Genomic DNA, 20,229 nt, shown 5'->3' with positions numbered 1-20,229 from the left:
CATATTAACAGATAATAAAGATAATTTGTTATATAAATGTGAACATTTACATTTATTAACTCACTAACTTAGTTACATTATTAATTTAATTAAATTTGCTTAATTCTCTAATTATGAATTGCTAGCAAAACCACAGGAAATGCGTTTGGCCGAACTCTCATTTTCTCCGTGCAGAGCGACGGAGCATGGTAATGCAACGCTGCTGTTTCTTTCCCAACATGTGGTCTCTCCATGTCAAATCAAATGCAGAGGCAGATGAAAGTTGGGCCTATTCAATCGGACACGGGCCCGAATGGTTAGGAAACTTGTTCAAGCTGATTTTATGTAAAATGTACAAGAAGTATCTTTGCATGAATATGGTATAATTTTCTTTCGATAACGTGTAACTATAAAATAAAATTTTATGAATCCCACGTATGATGTGAAAAATAACGTACAAAATGCAATATAAACCTTATATATATATATATTTGTTAAATCTTGATCACGAACCTTCAAGAATAATTGCTTCCTTTAGCTATTCAATATGGTCCAAAGCTAATGAAAAATTAAAATGGCTCAGGAGTTCCACTAGTGTGGAGGCCTGGTGGCATCAATACTTACTAGCGGGATTTGCTAAGGCCCTGTTTGGATTAATCGGTCTAAATAAGGAAATAGTACTACAAAAAAAAAAGAGGCCACTTTTTTTCCTTTTTAGCTCGAGTCTCGAGTCCTCCTTAAAGTTCTCCCTTCTTTTAATACCATTAGATTAGAAAACTGATAAAGTAGACTCCCATTTTTGAATATTCGAAGCTACGACTTCTCAACCTTAATTCGCATATATGCAACGTCTCTAGCAAAAGAACATCAAAGCAAGTTGAAATTCCAAGCAAGAACATCTAAGCCCGTGCATTGGCAATTTTCTAAGCCCTCATAACAGTGTGGCTGGATTTTTCAACCAAAAAAACAATAATAAAAACAAACAGAAAGTGTGGTCCGGTTGGCGTGGCCGCGTGGGAGCAAGCAGGACAAGGTAAAGCAATAACTAGTGCGTACAAGAGAGTAATAAGTTCTATTTCTCCCTTTTTTTGATTTTTCAAAGCGTACAATGCCATACTTACCAAAAAATACATTCTAAAAATTCAGTAGTGGTGAAAATGTTTAAATGCTTCAGAGAAGTATTTTTGGTTTTAGGTATGCAAATCTAGCATATATTTTCTTGTTGGCTCTTACATTTGGTATGCAAATCTAACCGATCGTAGGTTGGTTTTTCACACACACACACACACGCACGCACAGAGAGTAGAGTAAAGGTAATGATGCATGGCGCATTTCACAGATTCACAGCATATGATTCTGTTCTCCCACTTGCACTGGCACCCTTCCTTCTCTTGTATCGTATAGCCCACCGCCCTTTCACTCTCTCTTTTGTCTCTTTCATTCATTTCTTTCCCCCTTCACTTCACTCCTCCTTTCCCTCAAAATCCCCCCGTACACTTTTTCCCCATTTCTTTTCCATGTACAGTAGTAAAAAGCAAATATTCTCAGAACCCACAACCAAACCCCATTGCTCTGCTCTCTGGTTTCTCCTCTTTTTCACTAAAACCCCATTCTTGATACTAGGGCTTCAGCTTCAGTACCCACATTCTTCTCCTAAGCTGGAATATCCCAACTTCTCTGCTTTTTTACCAAGCATTTTTCCGGTCTGAACGAGACTCATGGGTAGAAATGTTACACTTTCGATCCTCGCTTTTTTGCTGCTTTCTGGTTCTTTTGCTTCTGCTTCTGCTTCAGCTTCTTCTTCTTCACCAGCCAGTGAGTAAATTCTCTCTTCTTTTTTTTTTTTTTTTTTTCCCTTTTTGGGTTCGACAAGCTTCCTGCATTTTGATCTGTTTCTGTTTTTCAGCTCAAAATATCCTTTCTTCATTTTGTTTTATATGTACTTGCGAAGGGGAATGGGGACGGGGAGTCCAGAAGAAGAGGCCCTGAATGACTTGAAAATTTCTCTTGAATTAGTATATGTTTGCAGGCATAAATGGGTGTGAAAATGTGTCTGTAATTTAGTAATTTTGTTGTGGCTTTTTACTTCTTTGGTTTTGATGCTGGAATGCTAATTTTGGGCAGGAATAGTAAATGGGTTTCTCTCGAATGCAATTTCAATGCTGATGAAGTGGGTGAAGTCACTGAAAGCTACCACTAAGACAGGTACAGATCTCTTTGTTATTTTTCTTCTGAAAACCACTGCACTGGATTTGCTTGGATTTGTCTTTCTTTTTCGTTTTCCTTCTCTGGGGAAGGTTTTCATCCGGGGTTGTGGGTCTCACGAGAATTCTGATGTTACAGCAATTTCTGGCCGTCCGATGATGAAATTTGAGAGTGGGTACACGGTGGAAACTGTGTTTGATGGAAGTAAGCTGGGTATTGAGCCGTACTCTCTGGAAGTATTGCCCAGTGGAGAGCTTCTGATATTGGACTCTGCTAATAGTAATCTGTACAGGATCTCTTCCTCACTATCACTGTGTAAGCTTCCTTCCATAATCTTGAAAATTCTCTGTTTCGGCTAATGCTTACATTGTCTTCTTGCGCTTTTAGTTAACTTGTTATCCATGTTGGAGGATGAATCCTACTTTATGGTCGTAACAATGATTATTTGCTCACACAACCACACAATTAATGGTAGTCCAACTTACTTGAATCGTCCTTTGATTGGCAAATGCAGGACTCGCATGAAAAAGTTCTTTACTACAAGCGGTCATTGATAAGCTTTTTATGTTGATAGCTCATTGCTGGTGCATATTTTCCTTCATATGATGGAACAAGATCTTCTGACCTCCCTCATGTTGATTAGTGATTAGCTATCGTAATGTTGCCATCATCCAACATCTGTGAAAACTTCCTTTTTTTTATTTTTAAACTTTTAGCATTCCATGTACTACCTAGATGTGAAGTGATTTGTGCTATTGTGCTGATTAAGAACGACTTCTAATACATTGGATAAATTTCAGATAGCAGACCAAAGCTGGTTGCTGGATCTGCTGAAGGTTATTCAGGACATATAGATGGGAGACTAAGGGAAGCAAGGTTGAACCATCCGAAGGGGCTTACCCTTGATGACAGGGGAAACATTTACATTGCTGATACTGACAATATGGCAATCAGGAAGATAAGTGACACCGGTAATCTGGCAATCTTTTCATTAAGCTTTGAAAAGACCTAATATTAAAGATGCCATTGAGCATCACTGAAATTCTCATTGATTTTAGTCATAAAGTGCAGGGCATACATCACCCCATTTTATTTTATTTGGTAACAAGTTGGCCTGCTTAATTTCTAGATGTGTAGCATTTGATAACAGTAGTCCCTCTTGGAACAGAGATCTTGTGAGCTCATGGGTGTGAAATATGGAAGCATCTAACTGGTACTTCTTTTCACAGGAATTACGACAATTGCCGGAGGGAAAAAGGCTCGTGGAGGGGGGCATATAGATGGACCAAGTGAGGATGCAAAATTTTCTAATGATTTTGATGTGGTCTATATAGGAAGCAGCTGCTCCCTCCTAGTTATAGACAGAGGAAATCAGGCAATCCGTGAGATTCAACTTCATTTTGATGATTGTGCATATCAGTATGGAAGTGGCTTTCCTTTAGGTAAATTTCCTGTAGCATTTTTAATCTGTAGTGTTCGACAACTGACAGATTTATCATGGCTAAGTTCAATGGATTGCAGGTATTGCAGTGCTTGTGGCAGCTGGCTTCTTTGGATACATGCTAGCACTGCTGCAACGTCGAGTTGGTACCATAGTATCTTCTCAGAATGTAAGTTGCAAGACTCTTGATGCTGTTGTCCTGAAACTCTTTAACTTTTCATGTTGAAGTTATCATTTGGTATCTATTTCCTAGAAGAAATAGATTTATGAAAATTGAAATTCTCTGAACACTTGGAAAGAAATCCGGACCATATATCAACATGCATCAATCTTGTTCTAAATCATGCAAGTGTATTATGTATCCCATTCGTCGTGCCCCTGGGAATTCCTACGCTCGCTTATCTCATAAACCTTGTGTCTGATAAAATGAGCACTTGGAGATCACATACATATTTGCTAATAGTTTGTCTTTGGTGCCAAAATCCTGTATTATCCATTTTCTGAATCTGTGATTTTTCCTTAGAAGGATGAGAGCTTGCTGAAACCAAGCTCTGAAAATCCATATCAAATGCCAGTGAAGTCATCAGTAAGGCCACCACTGATTCCAACTGAAGACGAAGAGGACAAGCAAGAAGAAAGTTTTTTTGGATCCCTAGGGAGGCTGCTGGGACAAACTGGAGCATCTGCCTTAGAAATTTTGGGTGGACTATTTCCTTGGTTCCAAAGAAAATCATGGAATTATCAGTCTCAACCACAGGAACAGCAGCAGAAGTATTCACACGGTTGGCCTGTACAAGACAGCTACGAAGTACCAGATGAAGATGAGCCCCCATCAATTGAAGCCAGAACCCCTACTCCGAGGAAAACCTATGCATTCATGTCAAAGGATTCTGAAAATAAGATGCAGCAGCTCCGAGAAAGCCATGCTTTCTATAGTGGCTTGGATGGAAACTTTCAGCAGCAGCCTCTGCAGCAGATGCAGAAACAGCAACACCGTCATCAGCATCATTCATCAGCCCCCCACACCTACTTTGAGCAAAGTTCTGAGAAAACCAATGAGATTTTGTTTGGAGCAGTGCAGCAGGACAGGCGGCGGGAAGCTATGGTGATAAAGCCATTGGACCCTGGAAATCCCGTTTATGATCGTAGAAACATTCGCTCTCGAAGCAATTCAATGGGCTATGGTCATGGAAATTGATCACATATACGTTGAGGAAAGGGAAAAAGGGAGACCAGAACCTTTTTTCAAATCAAAGCCGCTTCATGATGGCAATAGTGGAACATATCGAGTATATCAGGTTCTCAGTTATATAAACTTGGAGAGTGGAATGTATGTGCTCAATATCCTGATTGCAGTGCATAGTTCACCTAGCAACTAATTTTGTTGTTATCTTGGGAAAGTGTCCTGTGAAACAGGATTATAATCATTTGGATTTGGATGTTCTTCTCTCCATTGCCGGTGTAAATAGTAGTAATACTTTTGCTACATCTCAAGTACACCCTTTTTTCACTCCATAATGAACTAAAAGAAAAAAGAAAAATAATGAAGAAGAGGAACGTCACTAAACAGATGGTTGGACAATAACAAGACACAGCTTGGTTCCAATTGCAGATTTTGAGAGGCCGGAAATGCTAGCTGGTAAGCCTTGAAGATATATGATGACTAGCGCAGGGCTTCGATTTGGAAATTGGAAGCATTAGGCAAACATTCTTTAATGGTGATTGGTGGTGGAGAATGTCGCTTCTTTTGTCTTGCGCTTCAATTATCTCAACGCTTGCTGGGACATAAAATAAACATTTCTTGGCGGTGGTGCACAGGAAAACTGGATGCGCCTTCAATTATTCTTCTTGAGGCGAGAATCCAATCCAGTCACGTGCGCACATGACCACATAGCGGTAAACATCTGGGGTTTATCGGTTGGTTACCCTCTCTTCTTTTTTGGACGTCAGCAACTACAACTCTAGTGTTTATCTGTGCTTGTCCAAAGCAGTCGACCCTGTGAATTAGTTAGATAGATGTTCTACATTTAGGTAAATAAATCTGGATCAAAAAAAAAAAAACAAATTCAGTGTCAATGATATGGAACGCGATTATTTAAAAACAAAATACTAGTACTCACACTATGTAGCAACATTTTAGGAAAAAGCAGCATTTCTTATTACATACATAAAACTTGAGCAAAAGCTCATTTGGTTGTGTGGTTTTGAGTGTATAATCTTTCTCTTCCAATTTTAATCTCTCCCCCATCTTTCTCCCTCTCCGTTGCGCTAGCTGTAGCTCTAGCTTCATCATGTAATATGCACTGCTCAAACTCGCACACATTTCCTCATAATCATAGTTATTAAATCCGGTTCGGTCCGGTAGTTAAACCGGTCAAATCGGTGGATCCACCATGAACCGGACTAGTTTAGCAATTGGATCGAAATTACAGATGACTCACTTTGAACCGTTTGACTTGGACGGTCAAACCGATGACCCGCTAAACCTGACGATTTTTTATGAACCCAACAGATTTTGAAAATTTTTTTGAAATTATTTTTTTACCCAATTTTTTAATTTGATCAACCATACCAACATTGTTATTGTCATCTTTTTGACAATTAGATGAGCAAAATTAAAAAGTAATTTGAAAATTAGATGAGCAAAAACATGAATAAGTTATGACTTGTTAACATTTAAAAATTTTTGTACTTACATTATAGTTTATATGTTTATTTAATTATATTATATATTTTTTTAACCATTGACTCACTTGTTGAACCACTGGCCAACGCGATCATCTTGCCAAGTTGATGCTCGGGTTGATTTTAATAACTATACCCATAACCCATCGGCTCCACCACCGCCACCACCGCCAATATGGCAGTACCCATTTCCGGCACCAAATGGCCCTTTACGATCACAAGCGAAGCGACCCCCAAAACTGTCATATACATCCAGAATTTCGCTGCTCCAAGAAATAAACCTACCCACGAAACATCATTGTCAACCGGTCTCTGTGGATGTTACTCGGACATGCATACTTGTACCTCCCTCGTTTCCTCCTACAAATACAATTGCTGTTTCTCGGTCAATTCTTCTTCTTTTGTGTAATGAAGTCAAAAGTCAGAAAGCGTGAAGGACAAAGAAGGGAAGGCGTGAGTCTGGTCAGAAAGGTAATTGGGAAGGCGCGATCAGAAACTAGCATTACACAGGGAGAAGAAAGGCGTGAGGAGACTATGAAAAAGGCGTGGATTTGACAAACGCAGCAGGAGAAGGCGCGCCCAAGGAACCACGCTTTTGCTGGGTTCATGCGATCTCTGCTGAAGCTGGGGACCAAACCAACTGAAAGATTCCATCCGCCAAGTGTTGCTCGCCCATTAGCTATTGGGAGAAGTTAGTTAGATTGTTAGTAGTATAAAACGATAGGATCATGTAATGTCCATTTCACTTTTTAGCTGAAATCTTGCTATTGTAATCAAAGAGAATTTCCTCTTTGTATTTCCTTTCTCTTCAAGTTTCCTACATTCTGTTTCCCCTTCTACACTTTCCCGCCAAGTCTAATTTTGTATTTTGAATTAAAAGTTAATGAATGCAATGAAGGTGTTCGTTTGAATTCATTGTGTCTGCAAACCTGCTAAATTCATTTCTGAAGTTCTATACATTTTCATCTTCCTGCAACAATTCTGGTTCTGTACCACAACAGTGGTATCAGAGCTCGATTGCGAGCCATAGTGATGACAAAAAATTAGGATGAAACACTGAGGAGAGACGTAGTGGAGTTAGGGAATGTGGTCAGGACCTTTACCAACAAGAGCGAGGGAATGGAACAAGCAATCAGGACAATGGAGTTCAGACAGGATACTACTGAAAAGCTGCTGAAAGGGTTGGACGAAAAATATGAAGGAATGATGAACATGATGGCTCAGTTGAAGGCTAGGGTCAGTGATCGAGGGAAGGAACTAGAGGGAGGTAGCAACTCAAGGGAAGGAGCTCGACCTGATGAGTCCAAGTTAGAATCTCAGAAAGAAGCTTTTGGCAAAAGAGAGACCAGAACCAATAACAGGTTGCCTAAAATGGATCTGCCAATTTTTGATGGTGATAACCCAAAGGAGTGGATTAGGAAGGCTAACAAATACTTCAAAATACATGGAATAGAAGAGGACATGAAGGCTGAGGTGACTGAGCTCTATTTTAGAGACAGAGCAGACATTTGGTTCCATGGAGTCTTCCATGGTAGAGAGGCGATTCCCTGGTCAGAGTTATCTACTGCTCTGAGTATCAGATTTGGAGAAGGGAGCCCAGAGGAAGCTATTGAAGAGTTCAACAAACTGGTGCAATCTGGATCCGTGGCTGAATACCTTGAGAAGTTTGAGATGCTGAAAGCTCTGGTAATGCCATCCTTGCCTCATTTATCTGACTCTTACTATAAGGCATGCTTCATGAGTGGATTGAAAGAAGAAATAGTTAATATGGTGAAGATGTCTAAACCTGAGACTTTGGCTGTTGCAATAGAAATGGCAAAGCTCCAGGAAAAGAACCTCAAAGCTATCCAGAAAATGCAAAAACCTGTCACATCTAGTTTCAATAACCAAAAATTCACAGTAAAGCTCTACCCCACCCCAAATGGAACCAAAACAACTCCAAACACCTAAACAGATTCCATGACCAAAATGCAACTAGTCAGAGCCAATTTAAGAAAATATCCCCCACAGAGTTCAACCTGAGAAGAGAAAATGGACTATGCTATAAATGTGCTGAACCTTACACTTTGGGACCATGTATGCAAACAGTCTCATGTGCATTTCTTATTGACTGAGGAAATTGAGGTTGCAGAGGAGAGCAAGGGACAGGAAGAGGAGATCTACTGTGACTGTATTAATGGGGACTTGACTGATGAACACATAGAGGTATCTGTCCATGCTTTGGCTGGAGGTATGGGACACAAAACTATCAAACTAGGGGGATTGGTGAGAGGTAGGCAGATTACTGCCTTAATAGATAATGACAGTACACATTGTTTCATAGATGAGCAGTTGGCAAGGGAACTGAAATTGGGGACACAAGGACCTACGCTGATAGTAAATGTAGCTAATGGGGAAAGAGTGGGCTCAAGGGGTTTAGTAGGCCATTGCATTGGGAAATACAGGACCATAAGTTCCAACACCCCTTCAATACCTTGAAGTTGGGTAGCTGTAACATGATCTTAGGGATAGACTGGCTAGCCAAACACAGTCCCATAGAATTCAACTTGAAGGAACTCAACATGAAGATCTGCAAGGGAAGACAAGAAGTAGTGCTGCTTGGGAAGAGCACCAACACTGAGTTGAAAATGTAAAAAGGGAATAGGATGGAGAAGTGGTTAAAAAGGCAAACATATGGGGTGATAGCTCAGTTAGTAGCAGTAGAAGAAGAGGGGAATCCAGATCAGATACCTACTGAGATCAGCCAGGTAATAGAGCAATACAGAGATGTTTTTGCAGAACCAAAGGGAATGCCTCCAACCAGGAGCCATGATCACCAAATTGTGTTAAAGGAAGAAGCCAAGCCTTTCCAGGTGAGGCCATATAGGTGTCCATATGTACATAAGACAGAAATTGAGAAGTTAGTGAAATAAATGTTAGAAATGGGAATCATACAACCTAGCAGTAGCCCATTTGCTTCCCCAGTGCTGCTAGTGAAGAAGAAGGATGGAACTTGGAGGTTCTGTGTGGATTACATGCAGCTAAATGAATTAACAGTAAAGAACAAGTTTCCTATGCCTCTGATTGAGGAACTGATAGATGAGCTACATGGGGCTAAGTACTTCACTAAGATTGATCTAAGAGCAGGATACTTCCAAATCAGAGTCAAGGTGGAAGATATTCCAAAAACAGCCTTCAGAACTCACCAAGAACTCTATGAGTTCAAAGTCATACCATTTGGCTTGACCAATGCTCCTGCAACCTTCCAGAACCTGATGAACCAGGTCTTCCAAGAGCAGATGAGGAAGCATGTTCTGGTATTCTTTGACGACATCCTAGTCTACAGCCCACCCTGGAGATGCATGTCAAACATATTACTGAAGTACTGGATATACTAAGGCAGCACCAGCTATATGCTAAGATGAGCAAGTGCTCTTTTGCACAGCTACAGGTAGAATATTTGGGACACATCATATCAGCAGAGGGAGTTCAAGCTGACCCTATGAAAGTGGAATGCATGGAGAAATGGCCCAGGCCAAAGAATGTCAAGCAGCTGAGGGGGTTTCTGGGGTTAACAGGCTACTATAGAAGGTTTGTCAAAGGGTATGGAGCCATAGCCAAACCTTTGACAAACCTACTGAAAAAGGACAACTTTCAGTGGGGGGAGGATTCAGAGAAGGCTTTCTAAGAACTGAAAGGAGCCATGTGTAGCACCCCTGTATTGGCTATACCTGATTTCACCCAACCATTCATTATTGAAACAGATGCCTGCCATCAAGGCATGGGAGCTGTACTGATGCAAAACAGGAAACCCATTTCTTACCTCAGTCAAGCCCTGGGACAGAAGAACATGGGGTTATCGATATATGAAAAAGAGCTACTAGCATTGGTGACTGCTGTGACCAAGTGGAGACACTACTTAGAGGGACATCACTTCATCATACACACTGACCATCAGAGCTTAAAATACTTGCTAGAGCAGAGGATCACAACACCTCTTCAACAGAAATGGCTCACCAAATTGCTGGGACTGAGCTACGAAATTCATTACAAAAAGGGGAAGGACAATATTGCAGCTGATGCTCTCTCCAGGCAGGGCAGGGATGAGACAGGTGAATGCAAGGCCATCTCCAGTGCAGTGCCTACTTGGATCAGTGAGGTGATGGAGAGTTACAAGGAGGATGTGTGGGTTCAAGGAACAATTTTCCAGGCACTACTGACTCCTACTCAAGTACCAGACTACTCCTACCAAGATGGTGTTCTCAGATACAAAAAGAGAATGGTAGTGGGAGGACAAGGAGATATCAGAAGGAAACTCATCACTGCTTTACATGACTCCCAGATGGGAGGACATTCAGGTATCCAGGCCAGCTACATAAGGGCCAAACAATTGTTCTACTGGCCAGGTATGTACAAAGAGATCAAGAACTTTGTTCTGGAGTGTGACACATGTAGGAAGTGTAAAGATGAGCATGTGGCTTACCCTGGACTACTGCAACCCCTCCCTATTCCCCAACATTCATGGAGCCATGTCACTATGGACTTCATTGAAGGGTTACTAAGATCAGAAGGGAAAGACACCATAATGGTAGTAGTGGACAAGTTTACCAAATATGCTCACTTCATCTGTATAGCACATCCTTTTGATGCACCAAAGATAGCCAGGCTCTTCATTGATCATGTCAGTAAGTTGCATGGGATTTCCCAGAGCATGCTGTCAGATAGGAACAGGATATTTGTCAGCCAATTTTGGGGGGAACTTTTTGTTATGCTGGGAGCTAAATTAGACTACAGCTAGAGCTGTTAAACGAACCGAGCTGTTCGGTAGCTCGGTTCGTTTCGGCTCGTTCGTGTTCGTGAAAGGCTCGTTCGAAATTTTAAACGAACCGAATTCGAACGAATTTTTTTGTTCGATTAATAATCGAGCGAACACGAGCATGTTCGCGAGTTTTAACGAACGTTCGCGAACATGCTAAACAAACGTTCGCGAACACGAACATGTTCGAAAGTTTTAACGAACGTTCGCGAACATAGACATAATTATCATTTGACAAATTTTAGGATTAATTTTATGGCTGGACTTTTATATTTGGAGGCCAAATTTCTTTGTTTTATTTGTTGTTTTTTGTTAATGTTAGTTATATAGTTAATGAATAATATAATTTAGTCACTTAGTGCTTTAATTATTTTTTAGAATGATTAATAATTTGCATGGCATATTTAAGGCAAAAAATAAATTGGATTCGAACATTTCGAACATGTTCGCGAACGGCTCGTTTATGTTAAACGAGCCGAACTCGAACTCGAATTCGAACACGAATTTTACTTAACGAACCGAACACGAACACAGGTTTGGAGTTCAAAAATTAACGAACGAACACGAACGTTGTTCGAACTGCTTAACGAACAGAGCTCAAACATGAGATACTCGGTTCGATTCGGTTCGTTTACAGCTCTAACTACAGCACAGCCTATCACCCTCAGACTGATGGTCAAACTGAGAGGGTGAACCAGGTGCTGGAAATGTACCTCAGATGCTTTACTCATCTAGAACCTAGGAGATGGAGCCAGTGGCTATCTCTGACAGAGTAGTGGTACAATACCACCCACCACACAGCAATACAGATGACCCCATTTGAGGCGTTATATGGAATTCCCCCTCCCCAACTAGCTCTGGGACCCTACCTGCAAACTAGAGTGGCTGCAGTTGGGGACTATGTAAAGGAAAGGCAGCAGATAGACAACATGTTGAAACAGAACTTGAGGGTAGCTAAGGAGAGGATGAAGAAATATGTAGATGAAAGGAGGAGTGAGAGAGAATTCAGGGAAGGTGATTGGGTGTATCTGAGGTTACAACCATATAGGTAAAGCTCAGTTGCTCTAAGGGGAAATACCAAGCTCACAGCTAAGTATTTTGGTCCCTACAGGATAGAGAAGAGGATTGGGAATGTAGCTTACAGATTACAACTACCTATCACCTCCAAGGTGCATCCTGTTTTCCATGTATCCCTACTCAAGAAGAAGGTGGGTGACAAAGCCACTCCTACCCTCCAGCTACCTGAAATAGATGAGAAGGGGCATTAAAAGGTCGAGCCAGTGGCAGTGCTTGATAGAAGGATGGTGAAAAAGGGCAATGCTGCTGCAGTACAGTGGTTAATCCACTGGTGGGGTATAGATCCTGCAGAAGCTACATGGGAGGAGGATTGGGAATGTAGCTTACAGATTACAACTACCTATCACCTCCAAGGTGCATCCTGTTTTCCATGTATCCCTACTCAAGAAGAAGGTGGGTGACAAAGCCACTCCTACTCTCCAGCTACCTTAAATAGATGAGAAGGGGCATTGAAAGGTCGAGCTAGTGACAGTGCTTGATAGAAGGGTGGTGAAAAAGGGCAATGCTGCTGCAGTACAGTGGTTAATCCACTGGTGGGGTACAGATCCTGCAGAAGCTACATGGGAGGAGGCTGAAGGGATTAAGAGACAGTTTCCCAGGTTTCAATCTTGAGGACAAGATTGATTTCCAGGGGGGAGTATTGTAATGAAGTCAAAAGTCAGAAAGCGTGAAGGACAAAGAAGGGAAGGCGTGAGTCTGGTCAGAAGGGTAACTGGGAAGGCGCGATCAGAAACTAGCATTACATAGGGAGAATGAAGGCGTGAGGAGACAATGAAGAAGGCGTGGATTTGACAAACGCAGCAGGGAAAGGCGCGCCCAAGGAACCACGCTTTTGCTGGGTTCATACGATCTCTGCTGAAGCTGGGGACCAAACCAACTGAAAGATTCCCTCCGCCACGTGTTGCTCGCCCATTAGCTATTGGGAGAAGTTAGTTAGATTGTTAGTAGTATAAAACGATAGGATCATGTAATGTTCATTTCACTTTTTAGCTGAAATCTTGCTATTGTAATCAAAGAGAATTTCCTCTTTGTATTTCCTTTCTCTTCAAGTTTCCTACATTCTGTTTCCCTTTCTACACTTTCCCACCAAGTCTAATTCTGTATTTTGACTTATAAGTTAATGAATGCAATGAAGGTGTTCGTTTGAATTCATTGTGTCTGCAAACCTGCTAAATTCATTTCTGAAGTTCCATACATTTCCATCTTCCTGCAACAATTCTGGTTCTGTACCACAACATTTTGCTACGTCTGATTAATTTATTCTTAGAAATTACCCTATATTACTATGCATAACTGCGGCACGGATTGCTGAAATTGTGAACCAAGGAAAAACATGCAAGTACTATGTGTCAATATCAAGAAAAAAGAAAGGAAACACATATATGATGTTTATTGCATGATAATGTTGTCCAAATTTGTGGGTTTGATTTGTGCCTGGTGGTGGTGATGCAGCATGCGAAGAAGGGGTTGTTCTTTACATGCTATTTTCTCTATTGTGCATGCATTCCGCTTATACTCGCCATAATCGATCCAAAATATATGAGGAGGCAATTTATGTTGAGACTTGAGAGGGAGCAATTGTAGGGATTGCCTTGCTCATACATATTGCATGCATTGCGCTTTGCGTCAGGAATATCGCGAACTCGATCGTCATGAATTAATTAGATTCTGGCACTGGTACATGAGATGTTTATAAGTACATGAGATGTTTCTGGAGTTATTTTTGACCTTCTTTTTTTTTTTGGTATAATGTTGCAATATTGATGGAGGATGGCATGAAAATGTTGAGAGACAAAGCATGGTGTGGCTATGTTCAAAATAACACCACCTCCAGTGGAAGAAGGAATGATGAGGTAAGAGATTGCTCCAAGTTAAGGGTTCACATTCCAGACAATTAGTCACACATATATGACATCAACATACGGCAATTCTTTTGCTACACAAGCTAGGGACTTGATTTTAACTCTCAGGCCTCCACCTTATTTTTATTTTTCACTGTATATTCTTATTAATTAGGTGTATAGAATTGTAAGGCCCAAAGACAACCTAAGAGGGGGGTGAATTAAGTTGATTAAAATCTTAATCAAATTTATGCAATTTTTTGCTTAATAAAAATTTACCTTCTTTTCTAGTAATGATCAATCAAGTAGATTAGAAGAAGAGAGCAATATTGATTCGAAAAACAAGTATAGATAAGCAATGAGAATTTTATTAAACAAAAAAGAATAAGATAGAATATCAAACCGATTGTCTACCAAGCTTTCCTCAAACTTGAAGACCAATCACTAGGTTGAGCAACTTCTCTTTGATGAAAGATGATCAACTAGATGTACAATGGAGGGAGCACTTCCTCCTTGCCCTAAGTCTCACTTAGTCAAGCTAAGAAGTTTTACAATCACTCAGATAACCCTCAACAAAGCTACACTAAAGAAACTTTCAATCACAAAAGAAATGCTCACAAGAAATTCACACCACTTGGAAAACAAATCTAGCTTTGGAGACTATTTTCAAGCTAAAATATCTCTTGAGATCTTGTAAACAAAGTGTGCAAAAGTCCTTGTCTTGTTCAGAATCGTTTGTATTTGAAGGGGACCTAAAATGGGCTTCATTAATGCTTCCAACGGATAGAAGGCAGATGAAGAGTCAGCTAGCCGTTGGGGATGTCGGACGTCCTACAGCTTAGTCATCGTCCGATCCCATCGTCCTTAAATCAGTCAAGTTGTTGTTCGGACGTCCGATGGGATTTTATCGTCCGAGCTTCTGTGTCCGAACGTCGTCCAGAGAGTTATCAAATCTTCGTGAAATTTTTAGGACGTCCGATGAGATTGATGTGCGTCCGAAGCATGCGTCCGATCCTTCAGGACGTCCGATGCTTCCTTACGAGCGTCCGACAGAGTCTTGGCAGAGAGTCATCAACACTTTGTGGAATTTTTAGGACGTCCGACACGATCGATGTGCGTCCGAAGAGTACGTCCGATCCATCCGGACGTCTGATTCTTCCTCACGAGCGTCCGATAGAATTTCCTTCTTGATGTTCTTCATCCTTCCCCACGAGCGTCCGACAGAATTTCCTTCTTGATGTTCTTCATCCTTTCGGACGTCCGACAGATTCCTTCGGACGTCCGACATGAGTGTCCTGTTTTTGCTTCTTCTTTTGGTTGATTTTCATTTCATATTCGTACCTGATTCTTTGATAGGCAAAAAATACTTATATTTGAAGAGAGTTAGATAAACATTTCAAAGTCCTTTGTGATCATCAAAACCAAGAATAACATTCTCCCCCTTTTTGATGATGACAAAACAATGGTTTGAAATGAGATTTGATGATTGCAATATAAGCTCCCCCTTTCTCAATTGACAAAAAACTCCCCCTTACTTAGTGGATCATAGAGCAAAAATTTGAAAAACTTCCCCTTACTTAGCTACCCTACCGAATTAATCAATCAACCAGAAAACATAACAATTAAGCAGCCAACATCCAATATTTTACCAATTCAATCCATCAAGCCAATTAAATCATCAATCAATCCAATCCAGTTCTCTCCCCCTTTTTGTCATCACAAAAGGCCAATCAATCACATATATCACGGAGAACCAAAAACATTCATCACATCCACACATTCATCATTCAAAATACTGAAACATTCATCCAGATATCCATAACCATTACAGCCATAATCATCCATTAAAAAGTACTAAATGAACACAACATAAACATAAACATTACTTCTACATATGAAATAGTCAAACAAGATGCAAATGACCCTATGTGATCCTAAATGGTGAACTAGGTGGATCCATGTGTCCTTCGAGAAAGCAGATATTGGGAGAGGTCCTCCTCTTCAGTTTCTTCATCAGCTTCAGCAGCTTCTTCAACAGGTGCCTTGCCTTTATCTAATGTGGAAGGGCCATGAGGAGTCACTGGAGTTGATGAGTTTGGGTCTGGAATTGATGAACTTGGATCAGTGGGGCGTGGCTCTTTGCCATGTGAAACTTCCTCAATCACAGGTGGGGGAAAAAGAAGGTTCTTTTTGTCTAGGTAGGCTGTTTGATGTTCAGAGGACATGGTGAACATTAGACCATGTTCTAGAAGAAGAACATGCTGTTTGAGTTCACGAAGGAGCTCAATCACTTCATCATTGGAGGAGGAAGATGCCTTAGTGGCAGACTTCCTGGGATGAATGGGAGTGAGTGCAATAGATGAAGAATCATGTGCAGCCTTAGACCTATGTTCACTGGATGATGCCCCCTTATAAGCCCATAGATTATCCTTAAAGACAAGATTTTTCCTTTCAAAATATCCTTTGGTAAAGGCATAAGAAGATGCTTCTTTGGGACAAACACCTAGAATTGGTACTTTGTAAAAATCAAAAATCTTTTGAAGAAATTTTCTATAAGATAATTTTCTGCGAGAATCAGTGGCATAACGAAGTAAAAACTTGCACATGACAAAACCAAAATCAATGCGAATCTTTTCTCGAAAACAGTAAAAGAGATACAACTCCATTTTGTTTGCATCTGTTCTATGGCCATCAGTAGGCACAAGCAGGTTTGAAATGATTGAAAAGGCAATTAGATTCACAGGGGCAAGATCATTCAGTTTAGCATCAGCAGGGGAAGAAAAACTTCTTTTAAAATAATTCAGCATCTTAGCCCCATCAAAATGATTATCAGCAGTAGGGTACTTTTCATAGGAAAAGAAATTTGTAATTTTACTCTTGCATCCACGTTCAATAGTGATGTTTAAGATGGCATTCACAGTTTCAGGATCAAGAACTAAGTCTACCCCATTTACCCTGGACATGATTTCAGTGTGATCAGTGCCTTTCCTAAGATTTGCAAAGAATTGATACAACAATTCAGGGTAATAAACATTGGGCATAGAAATGAGATGTGACCATTTCTGGAAAGAAAACAGACTCAGAATGGATTCTAAACCTATTTGGCGAAATTCAGAAGAATTGACAGTGCGTTGAGGGATGACACCTTTCTGGGATATCCAGGAGTGTTTGTCTTTTGCAGCATCATCAAAGAATGTAGGGACTGTGGTTGATTTTGGAGGCAGTTGAGATGAGGTTCCCTGTCCAAATTCAGGCTAAGGAGTGGGTTGTGGTGTAGGCTGTGACATTTGACCCTTTACAGCTCCCCTCTTGAAGCGTTTGGATGATCGTTTGACCGTAGGAAGATCATCATCCTCATCCCTGAGTGGATGCTTGCGTCCGGCAGTGACCTTTCCTCCTCTTAGATTCACCATTGTGCGAAATGTGTGGAATGAAGGATGAGAATGATACACTCAGTAGTACGGAAGTGAATCACACAGAAATTTTGGGACAAAAAGGCTTTGAAGAAGATTTGACAGAGCGATTATGAGAAAGTAGGATTTTGAGGGAAATTTGGGAATTTGCGAAATGTTATGCGATTCGGTGAAATGATCAGGAGAAACGAGTCGCAATCGATCAGGAAAAGTTTTGGTTGAGTCAATTTGGGAATGAGAGCTTCAGAATGGTATGAATTTGAGAGTGAGAGAGGAGAGAGTTTTCGTCCGAAAGGAAATAGAAGAAGAAGAGTTTGAAGCAAATGAGGAAAAAAGTTACTTTAAAAAGTGTACCGTTGCACTGTCGGACGGCCGAACGAAGTCGTGCGTCCGACATCTTCGTCCGAACAGGTGTTTTCTGGAAAAAATAGCTGAAGAACATTATCGGACGTCCGTTCATATTCTTTCGGACGTCCGAAGGCTTTGAAAAATTTTAAGATGATTTTTTGATTATCCCTAATTTTGATCTTAGATGAATGAACTGATCTGATGGCAAAGCTTTTGTAAAAATATCAGCAAATTGATCTTTAGAACAAACATAGTTTACACATACTTCACCTTTTTGAACAAGATCGCGAATAAAGTGATGCTTTATATCTATATGCTTTGTCCTAGAATGTTGAATTGGATTTTTGGTCAAATTGATAGCACTAGTATTATCACAGAATATAGGCATGCAGTCATATGATAATCCAAAATCATTCAAGGTATGCTTCATCCATAAAAGTTGAGCACAACATGCACTAGCGGCAATATATTCCGCTTCGATTGTAGACAAAGAGATTGCATTTTGTTTCTTGCTAAACCAAGAGACTAAGCAATTACCAAGAAAGTGACAAGTTCCACTAGTACTCTTTCTATTCACACGACAACCTCCAAAATCAGCATCCGAATATCCATATAGTGCAAACTCACTAGATCTAGCATACCAAAGACCATAGTCTAATGTACCTTTCAAATACCTAAAAATCCTTTTAATAGCATTCAAATGTGATTCTTTTGGACAAGATTGAAATCTAGCACACAAGCAAACAGCAAACATAATATCAGGTCTACTTGCGGTTAAATAAAGTAAGTTTCCAATCATACCTCTATAGTGCTTTTCATCCACATGTTTACCTTCTTCATCTTTGTCAAGTTTTGTTGAAGTGCACATTGGAGTTCCAACTTGCTTTGAGTCCTTCATGCCAAACTTTTTCAGCAATTTCTTGGTATATTTTGCTTGATTTATAAAAATTCCCTCAAGGGCTTGATGTATTTGAAGTCCAAGGAAGAAATTTAATTCTCCCATCATACTCATTTCAAATTCACTTTGCATAGTGGTGGAAAAATCCTTGCATAGATACTCATTAGTAGCACCAAAAATAATATCATCAACACATATTTGCACAATAAGAAGGTCATTTAACACTTGCTTAGTAAAAAGTGTGGAGTCCACAATACCTCTTTTGAAACCATTTTCAATCAAGAAACCACTTAATCTTTCATACCAAGCTCTTGGAGCCTGTTTTAAACCATATAATGCTTTAGATAGTTTAAACACATGACTTGAAAATTTTGTATTTTCAAAACCGGGGGGTTGATCCACATATACTTCTTGATCAATAAAACCATTTAAAAAGGCACTTTTAACATCCATTTGAAACAATTTGAAACCTTTGAAACAAGCAAAAGCAAGAAGCATTCTAATAGATTCTAATCTCGCTACGGGAGCAAATGTTTCATCAAAATCAATTCATTCTTCTTGTGCATATCCTTTAACAACTAATCTGGCTTTATTTCTTACAACAACACCTTTATCATCCAATTTATTTCTAAAAATCCACTTTGTGCCAATGATAGGTTGATTTTGAGGTCTATCAACAAGTGTCCAAACCTTATTTCTCTCAAATTGATTAAGTTCCTCTTGCATAGCCAAAATCCAGTTATCATCCTTTAAAGTATCATTGATATTTTTGGGTTCAAAAAGAGAAACTAAAGCAAAATTATCTATCAATTTCTTAGATGAGGAACGAGTGTTTACCTTCTCGGATGGATCACCAATTATAAGTTCTTTTGGATGATTTTGGCTAAATTTCCAAGCCTTGGGAAGATCTTTGAATGAATCATCATTTTTGTCCTCATCTTCCCTTTCTTGATCTTCATGAGCTTCATTCTCCATTTCCTTTGCTTCCGGTTCAGAATTTCCTCCATCTCCAATTTTTAGCTTTTCCATTCCTTCACGAACACCTACATCATCATCCTCACACGAACTTTTGGAATTATCATCATTAGTTTCATCAAATGTTATGTGTATGGCTTCTTCTATCACAAGAGTCCTTCTATTAAAGACTCTATATCCTCTTTTGTTCTCACAAGATCCCAAAAATATTCCTTCATCAGATTTTTTGTCAAACTTACCAAGATGTTCCTTTAAATTTAAAATAAAACATTTACAACCAAAGACTTTGAAATATCCAACCGTAGGTTTCTTATCAAAAATCAGTTCATAAGATGTTTTATTCAAAATGGGTCACAAAAGGATTCTGTTCATCACATAACATGCAGTGTTTACCGTTTCAGCCCAAAGGTATTTTGGCAAACTACATTCACTTAACATAGTTCTAGCAGCCTCTTGTAGTGTCCTATTTTTCCTTTCTACAACACCATTTTGTTGTGGAGTTCTTGCAATTGAAAACTCATGTGTTATGCCATTATGATCACAGAAATCTGGAAAACCACAATACTTGAATT

At 39.9% G+C, this 20,229-nt stretch overlaps 2 protein-coding genes across 3 annotated transcripts; both read left to right on the top strand.

Annotated features, from left to right (window-relative positions):
- The first annotated feature begins 1,409 nt into the window (after window positions 1–1,409).
- Window positions 1,410–5,111, top strand: LOC113719572 (uncharacterized). 2 transcript variants are annotated; one of them, XM_027244797.2, is made up of 7 exons: window positions 1,410–1,794; window positions 2,104–2,184; window positions 2,323–2,499; window positions 2,985–3,155; window positions 3,414–3,626; window positions 3,706–3,794; window positions 4,149–5,111. In XM_027244797.2, exons 1-7 carry the CDS (start codon window positions 1,698–1,700, stop codon window positions 4,821–4,823), a joined length of 1,503 nt encoding a protein of 500 aa, XP_027100598.1. In that variant the 5' UTR covers window positions 1,410–1,697; the 3' UTR covers window positions 4,824–5,111. The 2 variants fall into 2 exon arrangements, with proteins under 2 accessions (XP_027100598.1, XP_027100599.1); XM_027244798.2 differs by having other exon boundaries at window positions 1,558–1,794; window positions 4,152–5,069.
- Window positions 5,112–11,914: 6,803 nt separating this feature from the next.
- On the top strand, window positions 11,915–12,373 carry LOC113718633 (uncharacterized). The gene is made up of 2 exons (XM_027243520.1): window positions 11,915–12,153; window positions 12,217–12,373. Exons 1-2 carry the CDS (start codon window positions 11,915–11,917, stop codon window positions 12,371–12,373), a joined length of 396 nt encoding a protein of 131 aa, XP_027099321.1.
- The last annotated feature ends 7,856 nt before the right edge of the window (window positions 12,374–20,229 follow it).

The sequence above is a fragment of the Coffea arabica genome, chromosome 11e, assembly GCF_036785885.1.
Source record: "Coffea arabica cultivar ET-39 chromosome 11e, Coffea Arabica ET-39 HiFi, whole genome shotgun sequence".
Taxonomy (NCBI): Eukaryota; Viridiplantae; Streptophyta; class Magnoliopsida; order Gentianales; family Rubiaceae; genus Coffea; species Coffea arabica.
The sequence above is the reverse complement of the archived record's forward strand: the minus strand, read 5'-3'. Positions and strand labels throughout refer to the sequence as shown.